The sequence below is a fragment of the Gymnoscopelus braueri genome (genome assembly GCF_963280865.1).
Source record: "Gymnoscopelus braueri genome assembly, chromosome: 19".
In the NCBI taxonomy this organism is placed as follows: domain Eukaryota; kingdom Metazoa; phylum Chordata; class Actinopteri; order Myctophiformes; family Myctophidae; genus Gymnoscopelus; species Gymnoscopelus braueri.
Window position 1 is genome coordinate 38619810 of NC_137621.1, and position 17768 is coordinate 38637577.

Below are 17768 nucleotides of genomic sequence, written 5' to 3' on the forward strand. Positions count from 1 at the left end.
GGATGTAGAGAGAGAAAGCGAGATGGAGACAGAGTTAGAGATTGAGGTAGATATAGAGATTGAGGCAGAAATAGATTGATATAGATATAGATTGGGATATAGATAGAGATTGAGGTAGATATCTATAGAGACTGATGTAGATATAGATTGGGATAGATAGAGATTGAGGTAGATAGAGATTGAGGTAGATATAGATTGATGTAGATATATATTGGGATATATAGAGATTGAGTTAGATAAATAGAGATTGAGGTAGATATAGATTGATGTAGATATAGATTGAGGTAGAAAGAAAGATGGAGGTAGATTTAGATTGAGGTATATTGAGGTAGATAGAAAGATGGAGGCAGATAGAGAGAGAGTGAAGGGGTAGAGGTAGAGAGAGATAGAGGTAGAGAGAGAGAGAAGGCAGCATACAGCATGTGTGTGGTTTTGTTTATAAATGAACACTTCTGCTCAGTGATAAAACGATTGTACTCTCTGCTACGTGTCCCTCGCTCTCCTCCTCTCTCTCCCTGTGTGTGTGTGTGTGTGTGTGTGTGTGTGTGTGTGTGTGTGTGTGTGTGTGTGTGTGTGTGCGTGTGCGTGTGCGTGCGAGTGCGCGCTATATGTGTGGCTGTGTGCACACGCAAGTGTTTGCTGAATTTGTGTATGGCATGTGTGCACGTCTGCTTGCATACTCATTTGAGTGCGTGCACACGCGCATACACACACCACGCACACACACACACACACACACGCACACCCCCACGCCCGCACTCACACACTTTTACGTGTTTATGTGTGTTTTTGTGAAAGTTGTTGGTCAAAACAAAAAAAAAACTTTTTTCAATTTGCTGCATTTTGACTGCTCTCATCTGTTAACATTGCATGTGTTTGGAGGGTCCAAGGAGAGAGCAGCTATCTGAGGCTGTGTGGCGATTATTCATGTCTGGAGCGTCTATAGGAGCTGCCGGTGGGAGGCTGGGAGGCTGTCCACGCACTCAGGAAGACAGAGATAAAATGAATATTAAAGTGCGGCAAAAAAAAATCAACAGTGCATTCAAGATAGATACTGATACTGTAGATCCGTGGTTCTCAGGGTTCCTTGAGGGGGTTCCAAAATTACCCTTGCAGGTCTGTAACTATGAGATCGTACAAATGGAACCAAATGGACCCTTGCGGGTCCATTTGGTTCCATTTGTACGCTCTCAGAGTTATGGGGGTGAAATTTTATGGGGGTGAAATTTAACAAAAAATGGTGAGAACCTTTATTGTAGATGCATAAACGGGTATATAGATACTCTAATGGGTGTTGGGTTCTGTAGAATTCGGCCTGGGGTCTCTAATTCAAATCTTTACCGTATTTTACAGTTAAATGAGCAGTGAGGAGATGTCAGGGTGCTGACTCACTCCACAGGGAGCTGAGACAGGCAGCATAGAGATTGTGTTGTTTAATCGAAAACACACTCAACTCTTGTATAACTAGCCGACCTCTGAACAATTCTGATGGGGTTTATTGCCCATTGAGAGCTGCAGATCGGATGTGACTGCAACTCATTTGGAGAAACTACATTTGTGGTCAAAACCTCTCTTTCGGCTGGTTTACGATCTCATTTTGTCCGAATACAGACTGTCCTGGGTGTCAAATTAGAACTCAGTAGAATATGAATATCATAATAACACTTGTGGATAGGCTAAAAAGCTTGTTGCATAAAGATTATGATAGATTCGATTACAATAATAATCTATACAATTCTATTATGAAAGGGTGCATTTAAAGCGCTCTTCAGGAGCAGTTAGGGTTCAGGGTCTAGCTCAAGGGCACTTCGACACTATAACCCATGGGGAGCCAGGGATTGAACCGGAAACCTTGCCGTTCACCAGCAGCCGTTCTACCTCCTAAGCCACTGCCGTCCCATGAGATATGACAATATGAGGTCCAGCTCATATGCAACTGATTATCTTGCACCTTGTGTCTTTTTCAGAAACAGTTTGTTAACAATCACATTCATTAACTCAAATTTCCCTGAACATGTATATTAGTCAAAACATGTGGCTTGTCATCTTGCCCCCCTCTCTGCTGCACTACACAGAGCAGAAATGTCTTCAAAATTAACAACTTCAAATGTGCTCAGATTGTAGACAGAAGCATTTTGCGGGTCATCAGAGTCTTGCAGTGATTGGATCAGGCTGATGGAGCGCCCCTCCTGGGGCGGGGCCTGTCTGCGTTCAAGTGACATAGTGAAGCTATTACTCTCATCTTCCTTATCAGCAGGACGCGAATAAACCCAATCCAATAGAAATTCATTACGCAGACCCCTGCCCCACACACACACGTACACACATATGTACGTACACACACACACACACTTTGCGCAAGCTAGTTTATTAGATTAATAGGCTATGAATAGCTAATATGAATTACCCCCCTCGCTTGTTAACGAGACGAGGAGCAATTTGTATAATTATGTCTGGTGGAAGGCGAGAATTCCTGTGTCTAAGCATATTTTAGACAGCAGAGCTTTCTGAAGGCCTGTGATTACGTATTTACTTTGGCTTTTTTTCTTTCTCTCTGCACGATGCACCCTCGCTCCCTCTCAGAGGAAGTTTGTGAATTATTCATCACTTTGTTCCACAGCTGAATAATTTGTGTTGAGATTTGAGAAGAAATAGTGGAGTTTGATTTTTTTTTTCTCTCTCCGCGGTTTTTCTTTATTTATTTACTTTGTTTTGAATTGTTTTGAATTGTCTCGGTTTTGTAAGAGCTTTTGATGTTGCATTTTGCTCCGTTGTTGAAAAGCGCACGTTTGGTGCCCAGGGACGATGTAGTGATTAAGACCCCGTGTAGCATCAAATCCCACCAGAACCTTCTCTCCATGTGTCTCTCCTGCACTCTCTGCCCCTCAGCTACTGTACACTGTCTGTCTCACTGTCTGTCTGTCTGTCTGTTTGTCCTACGCTGTCTGCCCCTCAGCTTTACTATTGTCTGTCCCTACACTGTCTTCCTCTCAGCTTTCCTACATGTCTGTCTCCCTTACACTGTCTCCCTCTCAGCTCTCCTTCTGTCTGTCTCTCTTACACTGTCTCCCTCTCAGCTTTCATAGTGTCTGTGTCTCCTACACTGTCTCCCTCCCAGCTTCCCTATGCTGTCTTCCTCTCAGGTTTCCTACAGTCTCTCGGTCCTACACTGTCTCCCTCTCAGCTTTACTATTGTCTGTCCCTACACTGTCTTCCTCTCAGCTTTCCTACATGTCTGTCTCCCTTACACCGTCTCCCTCTCAGCTCTCCTTCTGTCTGTCTCTCTTACACTGTCTCCCTCTCAGCTTTCATAGTGTCTGTGTCTCCTACACTGTCTCCCTCTCAGCTTTCATAGTGTCTGTCTCTCCTACACTGTCTCCCTCCCAGCTTTCATAGTGTCTGTGTCTCCTACACTGTCTCCCTCTCAGCTTTCATAGTGTCTGTGTCTCCTACACTGTCTCCCTCTCAGCTTTCATAGTGTCTGTCTCTCCTACACTGTCTCCCTCTCAGCTTTCATAGTGTCTGTCTCTCCTACACTGTCTCCCTCCCAGCTTTCCTGCTCTCTGTCTATCTTAAACTGTATCCTTCTCAGCTTTCATGCTGCTTGTCTCTCCTACATTGTTTCCCTCTCAGCTTTCCTATCTATCCTACACTGTCTACAAGGGGCAATAAAGCATAATTTTCTCCTGAGTTTAGTTAATTCAGTCTATCTACCACCATCTCAGACAGTTTGACCTTTCTTCTTATAAGATGTCTTCGCATGTCTTTGTAGTTTAAAACGTTAAAGTAGTTCAGTCAGACACTCTAGTTGAGATGAAAACCATTTATTGCATTGTATTTGGCGGTGTGGCTCTGCTCCCGAGATACTCCAGAACAAATCTGTGCAAGCATGACACAGATTTGACTATGAGCGGAGCAGAGCCTAAACATGCATAGTTATTCGAAACGTGACACTAGGCATTGAATGATATGCTGACAAAGTGAACAGTGAAGACCTAAATGCTGCTACAGGAGGAGGCTGGGGAGGTGGGGGGAGTTTGTTCACTGATGAGCTGTCATTTTTGGTAGCCGTGAGAGACGTTGAACATATAAGAGTGAGCGTCAGTTGCTTCAATAGACCGCGTAGTTGTTCCATTAAGATCGTGGCCGTACGTGATGTATGAGCATGGCACTGGCTCGACTTTCGTGCCTGCCTGAACTGCCGCAATGCTCCATATAATACTTTAATCATCATCCTTTTCCCTCTTTCTTTCTCGTCCGTAGGTCCCTGGGAACTTTCTAGAGCCGGGTCTAGTGGACCTCCGCCAGAGCAGCCCGGTGTCGGCCAGCCCACCGGCAGCGCCGGACGACTCTTGGGAGTGGGATGAGACAGACATGACCATCACTGAACCGGAACCGCAGGAAACGACGCCGCCAGACCTCACGCACAACCTCCCGCACAACGCACAACGTGGCCTGGCCTCCCACAGGCTTCAGTCCGGCGTCAGTCCATCGACTGATGCGGTTCAGCCTGACGGGACTCTGTCCAATGGGACATGGGGTCAGGGCTCGGCCGGCCAATTGGAGAGGCCGGCGGCGTCTTCTGGCACCGCTCCGCCCATCATCAACAACAACAACAACGTCTACCAGGTGTACAGTCTGCACAACGTGGAGCTCTACAGGCAGCCTCCGTTTCCTGTTCACCGCAAGGACACCTCGGCATACTCCCCTTCCTCCCCACTGAAGACCAAGGGAGGAAACCGAAAGCAGCATGTCCCTATTCTGCTGAAGAGCCTGAGCAAAGACTCCTCCTTCTCCTCGATCGAGTCCCTCCCGGACCTCCTGCTGGGCGGGGCGGCGCAGAGCAAGCGAAGAGGAGGAGGGGTCGGGGACGCCGATCGGGGGGGCAGCGGCGCCGAGTCCAGCGGGAGTCGCAGGTCAGAGAGCGAGAGCGGGATCGTGAGCGACACCGGAGACGCCGCCGAGACCGCCACCAACCCTGAGGTCCAAGGAGAGGAGGAGGAGGAGGAAGAGGGGGACATGGAGGATGAGAAGGGGGGGCAGAGGAGGAGGAGGAGGGGAAGCGTTAGAGGTGATAGTTCCTGTCGCTCCCCCGCGGGGGTCGTCGCCGAATCGTTCTGTGATGAGCCGGCGTGCACCGACGAACACATCGACCGTATCCTGGAGCGGGCCAATAAGGTGGCGTTGTACGGTGCTGACTACATCACCTTCTACAACCACAGGAACAAGACAGGAGGGAGGAGGAGACGGGGAGGAGACGCGGGAGAGACAACGGGACGCAGGAGGACCGAGGACGACGGAGGCGACAGCAGAAGGAAGAAGCACAGTAAGGACGGAGAGAGCATGTGGATGAAAGACGAAAGTGGCGGAGAGAGCAGGAGAAAGAAGGTAGAGGACAAGAGAAGGAGATCGAGGAGAGGAGGGGAGGCCGTGGAGATCCTCATCAACGGACGAGGGATCCTGACGCCCGCCGACTCCGACTCGGACTTCGAACTCTCCAGACCCTCGGTCACCCGAGGCGATCTCGACCTCAGAGGTCACCGGACGTGGGGGCCGGACACGCCGTCCGACCTCAGCCGGCGGTCCTCGTCCCCCGTGCTGTCTCAGGGCTCGTCACTGGAATCTCTCCTGGCTCTGGGCCTGGAGTTATTCCCCTCCTCTACTTCCACTGCTATGAATAATAAAGACTCCCTGCAGCGCTGTGCCTCTCTGGAGAGTGGTCTTGCCCCAGCCAGTCGAAGTGCTGGAGGAGGTGAAGGGGAGAGCGGAGGCAGCCTGGCCAGCCTCGGAGACCTAGGCCTAGGGGAGGAGGAGGGGGAGGAGGAGGAGGAAGTGCTTGGGAGTGGCCGAGGAAAGATGGGAGGAAGAGAGTCTGAATCGGGGGATCCCGCCACCTCCTCCGGAGAGCTGAGCCGGAGAACCCTGGAACTCCTGAGGCGTCTGGAGAACATCCAGAGCCCGCTGGACGTCGGGATGACTCGCAGCATGTCCGACATGACACTCCGCAGCAGCAGCGGCAACAGTCGACTCCCCGCCTCGCCGTCCCTGGGAGGAGGGAGACTGGCTCCTCTGTCCGGGATCTCGGGATCCTCCAGTTGCGTCCACAGAGGCCCGCCGTCGCTCGTCTTCGAGAGCTCAGCCACCGCCTCGCTGACGGAGCTGAGCAGCGGGGCCGAGGACTCGTCCCTGGGGTCCGAGGACCTCGCCGCGCTCAAAAAACGCCAGCGCCGCCTCTTCCTGGACCCCGCCTCGGCCGCCTTCCCACATTCGCTCTCGCGGCCCTCCTCTCCTTCCCTGAGGAGGCGCTGCCACGGGAACGGCCGGAACGGGGGAGGAGGAGGAGGAGGCGGGTCGGGGCTGGAGGAGACGGACGCGGCGAGCGTGAGCATGGTGGTGAACGTGTCCACGTGCACGTCGGCGTGCACGGACGAGGATGAGGACGACAGCGAGCTGCTTTCGTCCTCCACCCTCACCCTCACTGAGGAGGAATTCCTGGGGGCACAAGATGAGGAAGAGGTCAGTTACTTCTATTACATCGTTCAATACAGTAATACCTCCTTAAAACACTACCTGGAGTCACACCTCAGCTAGTGACACCAAGTCTACATTGACTCACAGCTACTGTATAACTGCACTTATCTTACCTCCTTATCTTATATTATCTCATCTTATCCATTTGAACATTTGCCTTATGACTATTATTATTTTGCTATGAATTGATCATGTGCTGAAAGTCTTATGTTGGGGCTTCTTTTGTTTATTATTGTTATTATCATGATAATGATCTGATGTCCGAGAGCGTGGCGTTATTTACATGTGGGTGACACTCGGGAAACAGGTGTTCACAAGCCAGAGTGGCAGGGCAAAAGAAAATTCAACCACATACAATAAGCTTTTTCTTTACTTTAATGCCACTGAGAAGTCAAACCGTTAATATTTCTGTTGGACCTTTAATAAAAGGCTGTATGATGACAGAAAACGGACTGTGCGTTGTTAATTCAGGAGCCGCTCTAACATCTTATCTCGTCTTGTCTTATCTCAGGAGGAAGGCAGGTTGACTGGCGTCGGTGGCAGCTCTTCCTGTGATGAAGATGATGATGATGATGACGACGATGAGGAGGAGATGGAAGGCTCCTACGTCCTGGGTCTGGAGTACATGAAACGGGAGCTGCAGAGCTGGATCAGGCCTCCTCGCGCCTCCTACTCCTCGTCGTCTCACTCCTCTTCCTCCTACGCGCCCTCCAAGACCGAGGCGGGCCTCTGCGACGAGCTGCAGTGCGGGAGCTCCTCCCTGGACTCCACCACCACCTCCTCCGCCTCCTCCGCCGCCCCCACCACCACCTCCTCCTCGTCGTCCTCCTCCTCCTCCACCTCCTCCTCCTCTCAGAACAAGGAGCAGCAGCGTTGCTTCCTCAGCCGCTCGGCTCTGAAGCTGCTGGAGGCCCACGCCGTCGCCGCCGCCACCGCCGCCGCGGCGGCAGGAAGCGTCAACGTCAACAACAACAAGGCGAGCGGCGAGGTGGAGGAGGAGGCGAAGGAGACGAAGGGGAGCCGGGCGAACGAAGAGCATCGCCATGACGAGGAGGAGGAAGAGGAGGAGGAGGACAGCGGGAGGAAGGCCACGAGGAGGAGGAGCTTCCTCAGCCGGTTCGTGGACGACGTGGAGAACGGGAACGTGGACCGCGCCCGGCTGAGAGGGACGGACGAAGACGACGAGCTGCTCAGAGAGGAGTCCAGCCTCCTCACCAGGACCGGGGAGTCCTTCAGGGAGGCGCAGCTCCTCACCAAGACCGGGGAGACGCTCAGGGACACAAACGCCTCGGAGACAATGGGAGAGTCGGGGACGACGGCGATGATGGATCCTCTCTCTCCTCCGTCGTCACCCAAGCTACCGCCCTTCCCGACCAAGCGAGTGTCCTCATTGGTGGGTCAGCTGAAGGGGGAGTTACCCTGCTACGGCTCCTCCGCACACCGCTCTCCTCCCTCGCTCTCTCCCGTAGAGGACCACAGATCCCAGGATGCATTGCGTGGCGGCGGCGGCAGCAGCAGGCCCGCGGTTGGCTGCCGGCCGGCCATCACCAGCCAGGAGAACTTTGCCTTCTCCTGCTTGGTGACGGAGGAGAGCCGGAGGCAGACGAGGGAGAAAGACTCGTCCCTGGCTCCCAGAAAACGGCGTAGCCTCTCTCACTCCGGCTGCTGCAGCCATCTCCCCTCCGCCTCCTGTTCTTCGTCTTCGTCCGGCAGAGAGGAGGAGGAGGAGCGGAAGAAGGCTCAGGGGAGCGTGCACGAGTTTGTGAAGGAGATCATCGGCATGGCCTCGGTGGCACTGCGGAGCAAAGAGAATCAGAGTCAGGCCGAGCTGGTGAACCAGGAGGAGAACAGCGGCTCCACTACAGATCCCGGACATGCTTCACTGACACAGATCAGAGACAAGGTAGGAGAGGAGAGGAGATGACAGGTGTGGAGAGGAGAGGAGACTTTACCAATCCCTGAGGGTAAACTTGGTTGTTTTAGTTGCAACAACCAAAGCAGTTCCAGCTGCAAGTAGAACACAGTAATATCAATAAACAAATCTCAAACTTATAACTCCAAAGAAGATAAAACAAATCTAGAAAAACTTCAGATTAATGATACATTATTTCACTCTCCAGTGCTTGAAACTTGTATATTTATCGGAGTGTTATGAAACTTGGTTGAGTTATTATGGTTGGTGTAACTTTAATGTCTGGAACAAAATCTCAGATACATTCATACTTTATCATTTTTAGAGGTCAGGTAATCCAAAGATAAGTTGGAATTTAAATTGGTCTATCTATTTTCTATCTATTCCACCGCTCTGCAGGTCCTCGAGCACTCCCATCGCCCCATCCACCTGCGGAAGAGAGATTTCTACTCCTACCTCTCCCTCTCCTCCCACGACAGCGACTGCGGCGAAGTCAGTCAGTGTACGGAGGACAAGAGCACCCTGGAAGCCCCCTACTTCCTCCCCTCCTACAGCACCAGTCCCGTGCCCCGCTCCACCTCCACCCCGACCTTCAAAGCCTCCGCCCACGGCACACTCCCCAGTCTCGACCTCAAGTCCGGCGCCGGCCAATCGGAGGGCGCTATCGGTCCCGGGAAAGGGGGCGGCGTCGGGTCCACCCTTAAGAGATCTAGCTCCGCCCAGGAGTCAATAAGCCCCGCCCCTGCCCTCAGTCCAGAGGAGACCCTGTTTGAGGCCTGCACGGAGGAGGTGTACCTGGGTCCTCCTCTCTGCTACAGCATGGCCTTCACCAAGACGACGCACAGACTCGATGCCAAGATGAACCACAGTCTGGACTACCTGGCTTCATCTGACGATTTCACCTCCTTGTCGAGGTTCGATCCAGTCACCGGTTCCACACCGCGGGACAGTCCCGTCTACTTCTCTCCTATTGAGGATCCCGGATCAGACTCGGCCGAGAGTTTCCTCTATTTCCAGGGGAGCTGCCGAGGGCCTCGTTCCAATTTGCCTCCCGCCTCCGTCTCCTTCCCCTCGGGAAGCATGTCCTCCCCTCTCCGGGGGCTCGGCTCCAAACCGAACGACGTCAAATACAGCAGCCTCTCCTCGCCGCCTCTGTCTCTCCTTCGTCAGCCCTTCGTCATGGAGGAAGAGGAGGGAGGGGAGGCGTACCGCAGCGCTCGGGCCGAGGAGGAGGAGGAGAGGAGTGGTAATGAGGCGGCTCCTTATCTTAATCCCCGGGCACGTGTCGCCTCCCCGATAGGCGGGAGCGTGGCCGAGCGCCGGCCCGATAGCGGGACGCTCCAATCCAATATGGACGCCGTAATGACCCAGATAAGTGGCTGGCGGAGTCCAGGCTCCGCCGCGACAAATCCCTTAAAAGAGCCGACGCACGTTAATCCTAAAATTAACTGTCCTGTGATGAGAGGCGGAGATAGAGAGAAGGAGGCGGAGGAGGAGGAGAGGAGGGGAGGAGAGCAGGCGGACGGCCCGGGAAGGGAGGAAGAGAGGAGGAGGAGGCGAGGGAGGAGTGGATCCCAGCAGGATGTGAGACAGGTCAGTGTTCCGAGGTGTGTGTGTGTGTGTGTGTGTGTGTGTGTGTGTGTGTGTGTGTGTGTGTGTGTGTGTGTGTGTGTGTGTGTGTGTGTGTGTGTGTGTGTGTGTGTGTGTGTGTGTGTGTGTGTGTGTGTGTGTGTGTGTGTGTGTGTGTTCGAACAGGTGGTTTTATATCCCTGCTTCTTTCTTCACCTCCTCACCTCATCCTCTGTTTCACACTCCTCTCCTCCACTCTTATCATCAACTTCTCAGAGTTTCCTTATTCCCCATCCTCTTTTCCTCCCTCCCTGTCCCTCCATCATCCTCTCCTCCCTACCCTCCCCTCCTTCTCATCCTCTCTCCTCTCTCATCCTCTCTCTTCATCTCTCTCACTCTGTTTCCCACCCCTCCATCCTCTCCTGCATGGGTGTGGGGGGGGGAGAGAGAGAGAGAGATTTGCAGACTTGTCAGTTTTGAGTTTTAAAAGGGTTGATGTCTGCAGAGTGACATCACCACCAGTAGGCTAATGACTGTCATCAGCCACGGCACTCAGTTAGCATTAGCATGTGAGTGTTCTTTTACATTCTTTTATTTTTTATTTTTTTTTGGGGGGGGGACATCAGTATTACTTACCTCAGGACAAAAGCACTTTAAATTATTCTCCCATCCACAGATTTTTGAGAATTAAGAACTTGCGCTCGTGTGCTTGTGTACACAAAAGCAAAACGGGGAGGATAACTGAGAGGAAATCAAATACAAATCAATGAGGTTTGCTAGAATAAAGCAGCAAGACAGGATCATTCATTCAATACCTCAGGCCATAAGGGCTTGATATATTTAACCCCCTTCGTCCAAAATTTAATGCACACATTTATTTGAAGATGAAGAGAAAAAGTCATGTTTTCCATAACATAAATGTCATTCACTATATTTATCCTCTTTTATGTCATGGGGGGTTCTGGAAGAAACACTTTTTTACAAGCAGATATCAAAATAGCAAAAAATCTGGTTGCCTTGCCTGAAAATGTCCTTAAAAATGATGTGGAACATTGCAAGGGCAGACCAGTGTTAAGTATGCCTTTTAGTGCTTTGTGAAACTCTGGCCAGGAAGGTGCTTGTGCTCTTCTTAATAAATGTCTGATTATACCAGTCAGTTATGACCTCACCTCCTGATTGGCTGAGTGGCTGCATTCCAATCAGTCTCACACAGAATTTCTATACTTTATTTAGCTTATTACAGTGGTTCTCAAAGTGGGGTCCGGGGACCCCAGGGGTCCTTGAGGGGGCTCCAGGGGGTCCCTCGCAAAAATTAATACGTCGGCTATTTGAAAATAGCAGATCAATAAGCTTTGCAATTAAAAAAAAAAAATCTATTAACAATTTAGATTATTTTTGAAACATTTTAACAAAGATTTTGTATGGGGGTCCCTGGCACTAAATATATTCTGATGGGGGTCCGTGGCCAAATATATATTAATTTGGGGATCCTTGACATGAAATCGTTTGAGATCCACTGCCTTATTATACCTAGCAATGACAGCTAGCTGTCAGAAGCAACACATCGTTGCTGTCGGGCAGAAACCTCTTATCTCCATATTTTAACTTTTTGTGTTTTTTGTAAATTAACGCCCTACAGCGTCACACAAAAGCATCAAAAGTAGCTGACCCACAAGCTTGTAGATCTGCTACTTTTGCAGTTTTTGAATTTGAATCCTGAAAAGTAACAATTTTGGACATATGAGGTTTCCACCCGACAGAGTGGATATACTGTAATATTGGCACTGGTGTGCTGATGTATGGCACTCGACCTTCGACCTGGTACCTCGCACACCACTGCCAGTATATCTGCCAGTATAGCACTCCCTCATGTATTATTGCTTGAAGATTGTTTCGCGTTCCGTTTAATTCTCTGTGCTGTCTTTCTTTCATTACACCTACATTAATATTAATGGGTATGATATTAATACATACATTTTTATATTCATAAATAATATTTGATTCAGTCTGTGTGTGTGTGTGTGTGTGTGTGTGTGTGTGTGTGTGTGTGTGTGTGTGTGTGTGTGTGTGTGTGTGTGTGTGTGTGTGTGTGTGTGTGTGTGTGTGTGTGTGTGTGTGTGCATTATTGTATGTGTGCATGGAAAAAATAAGTCTCCATTACAAACTCTTTCTCTCTGTCTGTCTGTCTGTCTGTCTGTCTGTCTGTCTGTCTGTCTGTCTGTCTGTCTGTCTGTCTGTCTGTCTGTCTGTCTGTCTGTCTGTCTGTCTGTCTGTCTGTCTGTCTGTCTGTCTCTCTCTCTCTCTCTCTCTCTCTCTCTCTCTCTCTCTCTCTCTCTCTCTCTCTCTCTCTCTCTCTCTCTCTCTCTCTCTCTCTCTCTCACACACAGGTCAGTAGGATCCCTCAGGCAGCTGTCCGTCATGTAACCAGGACAGCCCAGGGGCGGAGCCAAACCTCTGAAAGACCGCCCACTTCAAGGCCCACCGCAGTAGTGAGAGTAAGATGCTTTATTTTTGTTTCATACAGTTTTCAAATGAAATTCATTTCAAAAAGTTTAATGAAATAAAGGGATATTTACTCACTACCCATAAAAATAGGTCTGTGTCCCATTGTTTGAGGGCCACTGCCTTATAAGAGTGCTTATTATAGTTAGGGAAGACCAACTGGATGATTTGACTTGTTCCTCATTCACACTGTAAATCGTACATGTGAGATGAGAATAATTAGGACAGTGTCTGGAGACCACACACACACGCACGCACGCACGCACGCACGCACGCACGCACGCACGCACGCACGCACGCACGCACGCACGCACGCACGCACGCACGCACGCACGCACGCACGCACGCACGCACGCACGCACGCACGCACGCACGCACACACACACACACACACACACACACACACACACACACACACACACACACACACACACACACACACACACACACACACACACACACACACACACACACCTGGGGGCAGGGCATATGAGCCCCAGTAGAAGCTCATACAGCTGACCAGCTGCAGGTTATTCAGATGTGTGTCACACACACACACACACACACACACACACACACACAGGTGTAATTAAAGCAATGGTGAATGTGGCTGATGATGTGCTCTGTGACCCAGACAGAGGAGGTCTAAACACAGAGGAGAGGAGAGGAGAGGAGAGGAGAGGAGAGGAGAGGGGATAGGGGATAGGGGATAGGAGAGGAAGTGAGGAGGGAAGGGGAGTAGAGGTGAGTCGAGGGGAGGAGGTTCTGGTAAACTGGAATACTACAGTAGAACAGAATGGAACGTGTATTTACATAATGTGAATATTATTCACATTTGAATAAATAAAATGTGCAGCTGCCTGGTGGCTCAGCCAGTTATCGTGCACCGACCATGTGCTCCCTGTGAGCCGCGAGGACCCGGGTTACGCCATGAGACTATAGCAGACCTACAAGCTCGCAACGCCTCGTGGACGTGGCAAGTTGTGAGCTTGTAGGTCTGCTATTCTTGACTCAACACCATCGTGCGACGGAGCATATATTATAGGCTTTAGAGTCTGCTCCTGGTCCTGTCTCTCCTCTCTTTGCCCTTGGTCTCCTGTCTCTCTACATAATTCTGTCTAAAAAGGCAGAAAACAATAACTTAAAATAATTACAAATTAGAGTAGGACAAATAATTTGCACATAACTGAAAATAAATAGAATGGTGTGAATATCTCTTTCTCACTCTCTCTCTTTCTTTCTCTCTCTCTCTCTCTCTCCATACAGAGGTTGTCTGCTGGTGTTGTAGGGGTGACATCCAGGATCCAGCTCTAAGTGGCTCTCCTCCCATTTCTACACCGCTGAAGTGGACCCTGCCCTGGGCGTTTGTCTTGCTGTCCCCCCCTTCCCCCCCACCCCCTCTTTCCGGAGTGTTTTGGACCTCCGTGTCCTTGCATCGTTGAGCTGACACGCAGCCAACGCTAGAATGACGACAATAATCATACAGGCGTCATATTCAACTACCACCGTTCACCAATAGATCCGGGTAGTTTAATTATCTTACTCCTTGTATTAGGTTTAGATTAAAAAGGCTTTCCTGAATCCATGTGAATAAGGCGCTTAAAACAGACCCTGAACCAGCCTCTTGGTTCTGTTCATGCCTAGTGAGACCTCTTCCTGTAGTACCATTTCCTGGGTTGAAGCTATACTTCCTGTTCTCCGTCCTGGTTTGCTGCATTCGGGTCTTTTCTGCTCACCTCTTGGATGATTATGGAGCTGAGATATACCTCACTGCTCTGCTACACTCACACACTTAGTAAACACACACATACACAGGTAGAATCCGTCCAACTAGTTTGCATGGCATTTCACGTTTCTCACTGATATCGTGTATGTAGCTACAGATATATATATATATATATATATATATATATATATAGGCTACTGTATGACAGGACACATTAGATTTGACTAGAAAACTGTTCATTTAACTCTGAGAAGTGTGCAAATGTAACCAAATGTGTCCATTTCGGTTACATTTGTACACTTCTCCGAGGTACAAAAGATAAATTAAACACTGAGGATTTTACTGGGTGGTGTGATCCGGCACAATTCAAGATCAAGATGTGGGAGGGTGGGGGGAGAGTTGTTCTACGTTCACAGATCATGTGATTATTGATTATGCACGGCTGTGACTCTGCTCTGTTACTGCTACATGGTCCAGTCGCTCGTGGCCATCAGATTTCACTTCTCAGGCTTTGTGGGACAGTGCAACAGTGTCACCTAAGAGGACGTGTTTGGAAATGTTTCAAGTCGTGTCACAGGGGAGGATCTCGTAGCCAGTTTGTAGTGGTAGAAATTACATCAATTAGGGCCTGTGTCCACGGAGAACACCTTTTGAACTGAGGAGTGCTTTGGGATTTCATCTACATAGCGCTCGCAGACAGCCTGATGCCCGCTCTGTTCCAACCTATCAACCATTGAGCTGCTCACTGCAGCTATTTTATTAGCACAAATGGCTGTGGTAACAATTCAACAGGTCAGGTTGCAAATTATCGGGTTGTCACATTACAATCAGGAGGATCAAATGATCGGTGTTCCTTTCCAAAAGTTGAAGCATCCATGACGCTGTACCAAAAAACGCAACGCATGGAAGACTGGCACTGCCAACTCAAAAGCTGTTCTACGTGGACATACCCTTACAGGTATACTACCTGTTCTTTACAAACTGTTCAACTTTTTTATTTCATATTTTACTAAATTAAATGCTACACTTTGATGTAGTGGTGGTGAAGAAAGTGGGTATTGATGTCATAGTGGTTTAAACCCCTCCAACTTTGGACCTCATATGCACATCTATCTGACCATCCATCAGATCATACCAGAGTCTCCTCTCCTGTCTCTCTCCTACACTGTCTCCCTCTCAGCTTTCCTACCGTCTGTCTCTCCTACATGGTCTCCCTCGCAGCTCTCCTACACTGACTGTCTCGGTAAGGAAGGATTGGGCTGATCACTCTCTTTTTTAAGAGGAAAAAGGGTGAATGTGTTCATACTGCTGAGTTGGAAGGTATACTGTGACCCTGACATCCTAATTAAAATGTCAGTTGCAGTTAAGCTGAAAGGTGGGGTGTATCTGTGCCCATAGTTAGAGTAAGCACTAGACTTTGCCACTGAGGCTGCAGCAGTGGCTTCTGCAGTAAGCCATGCGGAACTGACGCAGAATATGCGTCGAGCAACTATGTGGATGATACTGCATTATGCATGTCACCAGTCGCCGCTGCTTAAAACCCCCCCAAACTGCAGATCTGCAAGTTCACGACACGCCGCAATGCGACACGTTGGGAGCTTGTAGATTGGCTATTTTCGGCGAAGAGGTTTGTGGTAGAGCGAAAAAGGGGGGGGGGGGGGACCTAGTATTGAGCGCTGGGGGACTCCGGTGAACTAAGTATATGGTTTAAGTGGTAAAACTAGGTGGGATATAAATCGCTCTGTTCCATTTTGATGCATTTTCTCTCCTCTCACTATAAATGATGGATTCTAGTTGGACTTTGAAGTTATTGAGAGGGATAAATGTGAAATTTGGGTGAACTTGTCTCTCCTGACTGCGCTGAATTGGCCCTTTATGGCTGCAGAGTGACTTTTCAACTGGATTCATTTGGAGCTCCCTCTCCTTACCTTAGTCAGGGCTGTCATTGTAAAATCAGCCTCATTGACACACAGCAATGAATGAACGAGCGAACGACAGAGTGCAGTGCCACAGTATTAATGGAAAAACTATAGCACTCCTCACAACGTTTAGAGGAGAGCAGTGTGTTTTAGCAAACACAAACATTCATAATGAAGGGAATGTGAGTCGCAAGAGTTTGACTTTGTCAGATGTCTTCATGAAAATGGCAATTTCACCCATGAGGTCAATGGAATATGTAATGGAATTCTTTGAAAGTAACAGTGGTTTGAGGTAATGGTTTGATGGTGTTTTGATGGTAAAGGAGTGAAGATTTTGTGTCCTGCGTGGCTCAAATCTTCACACAAATGCAAGTTATGTTGAAGGTCGATGAAATCTGTGTGGGACTAACGTTTTTGATGCATTCGTTGCATGAGTTATGTCACTTGTGTACTCAAGAAAGCGACACATTCATTTGCTGAATGCATTCTTTTGGGACGTTGTGATGGGTGGAGTGTATGAACGTTAGAATTCTATATCCGTTGTGTGGAAGGAAAGAAAGAACACAGATTTACTCATGAAGTCGATGTGATCTGTATTCGATCACACGTTTGAAAGTAATCTTTAACCACCCCTGCACGCATTAACGCGAGAGAGGTGATGTCAGGGGTTCTAAACTAGGCATCCAAAAAAAGATAAACACAAAACAACACTGAATCTACAATCTATAAACCAGTGGTTCTCAAACTGGGGTCCAGGGACCCTCAGCGTTCCGTAGAGGGGGTCCCAAATGGACCCTTACAGGTCTGTAACTCTTGAGAGTGTACAAATGGAACCAAATGGACCCTTACGGGTCCATTTGGTTCCATTTGTACACTCTCAGAGTTAAGGGGGTCCTTTGAGAACCACTGCTCTAAGCTATGCAACACGACCAAAGTTGTCTGAGAAATTTCAGCCGGTTTCGTTGTGTACCAGACAGACCGTTGATGATGATGATGACGACGACGATGATGATGATGATGAAGAAGATATGCGTTGCTAAGTCTACTACTGTATACATCACTGTAATCATGTCACTTTTTTCTTTCTCTTTTCTTATTTTCTAGAAAAATTGCAATTCCCTGAGATAAAGCATAGCTTTGACGCTGGGTGGGGGTTGGGGGTACGTGGGTGGGTGGGTTGGTGGCGGGCTGGGCGGGCGGTGCGGGTGCTGGTGACAAAATAGGTTTTTGAAAACGTTTCAAATAATAATAATTATAATAATAATAATGGTGTGCCTTGCTCTACTGTTCTTATACCTTGTTCTGTTTTTTGTTAGACACTTTTGTTCCCTATTAGCTGGTTGGCAAACGCAGCAGAAAATGAAATAAAAATTAAAAAAAAAGAATACAAATAAAATAAAGAAACAAAAAGAGGGGAAAAACAAGGGAAAAATCAACAGTTTGAGGCCGGATGTTTAAGATTAGACTGTCTACTAGCTACAGTATCTGCTTGGTATTGTATCTAGGAGGTACCGTATCTACTAGCTAGGATATCTACTGGGTACTGGGTGTATGTAGGTGTTGAAAGCGGGTGTACAATGACAGGGAGAGAATGTGCTGTTGGTGTTTG

General features: G+C 49.0%; 1 protein-coding gene across 1 annotated transcript in view; it reads left to right on the top strand.

The window, feature by feature from the left end:
• The window catches only part of LOC308074794 (A-kinase anchor protein 6-like), a gene marked incomplete at its 5' end in the record, with an annotated part of 33406 nt that extends 16443 nt beyond the window's left edge, over positions 1–16963 (top strand). Inside the window, 5 exons of the mRNA XM_080414294.1 lie at positions 4264–6516; positions 7043–8434; positions 8843–10036; positions 12400–12507; positions 13781–16963. Of these exons, the coding sequence (XP_080270420.1) occupies positions 4264–6516; positions 7043–8434; positions 8843–10036; positions 12400–12507; positions 13781–13828 (4995 nt within the window). The 3' untranslated portion in view covers positions 13829–16963. The remainder of the gene's footprint in view (positions 1–4263; positions 6517–7042; positions 8435–8842; positions 10037–12399; positions 12508–13780) is intronic.
• Between the last annotated feature and the right edge of the window lie 805 nt (positions 16964–17768).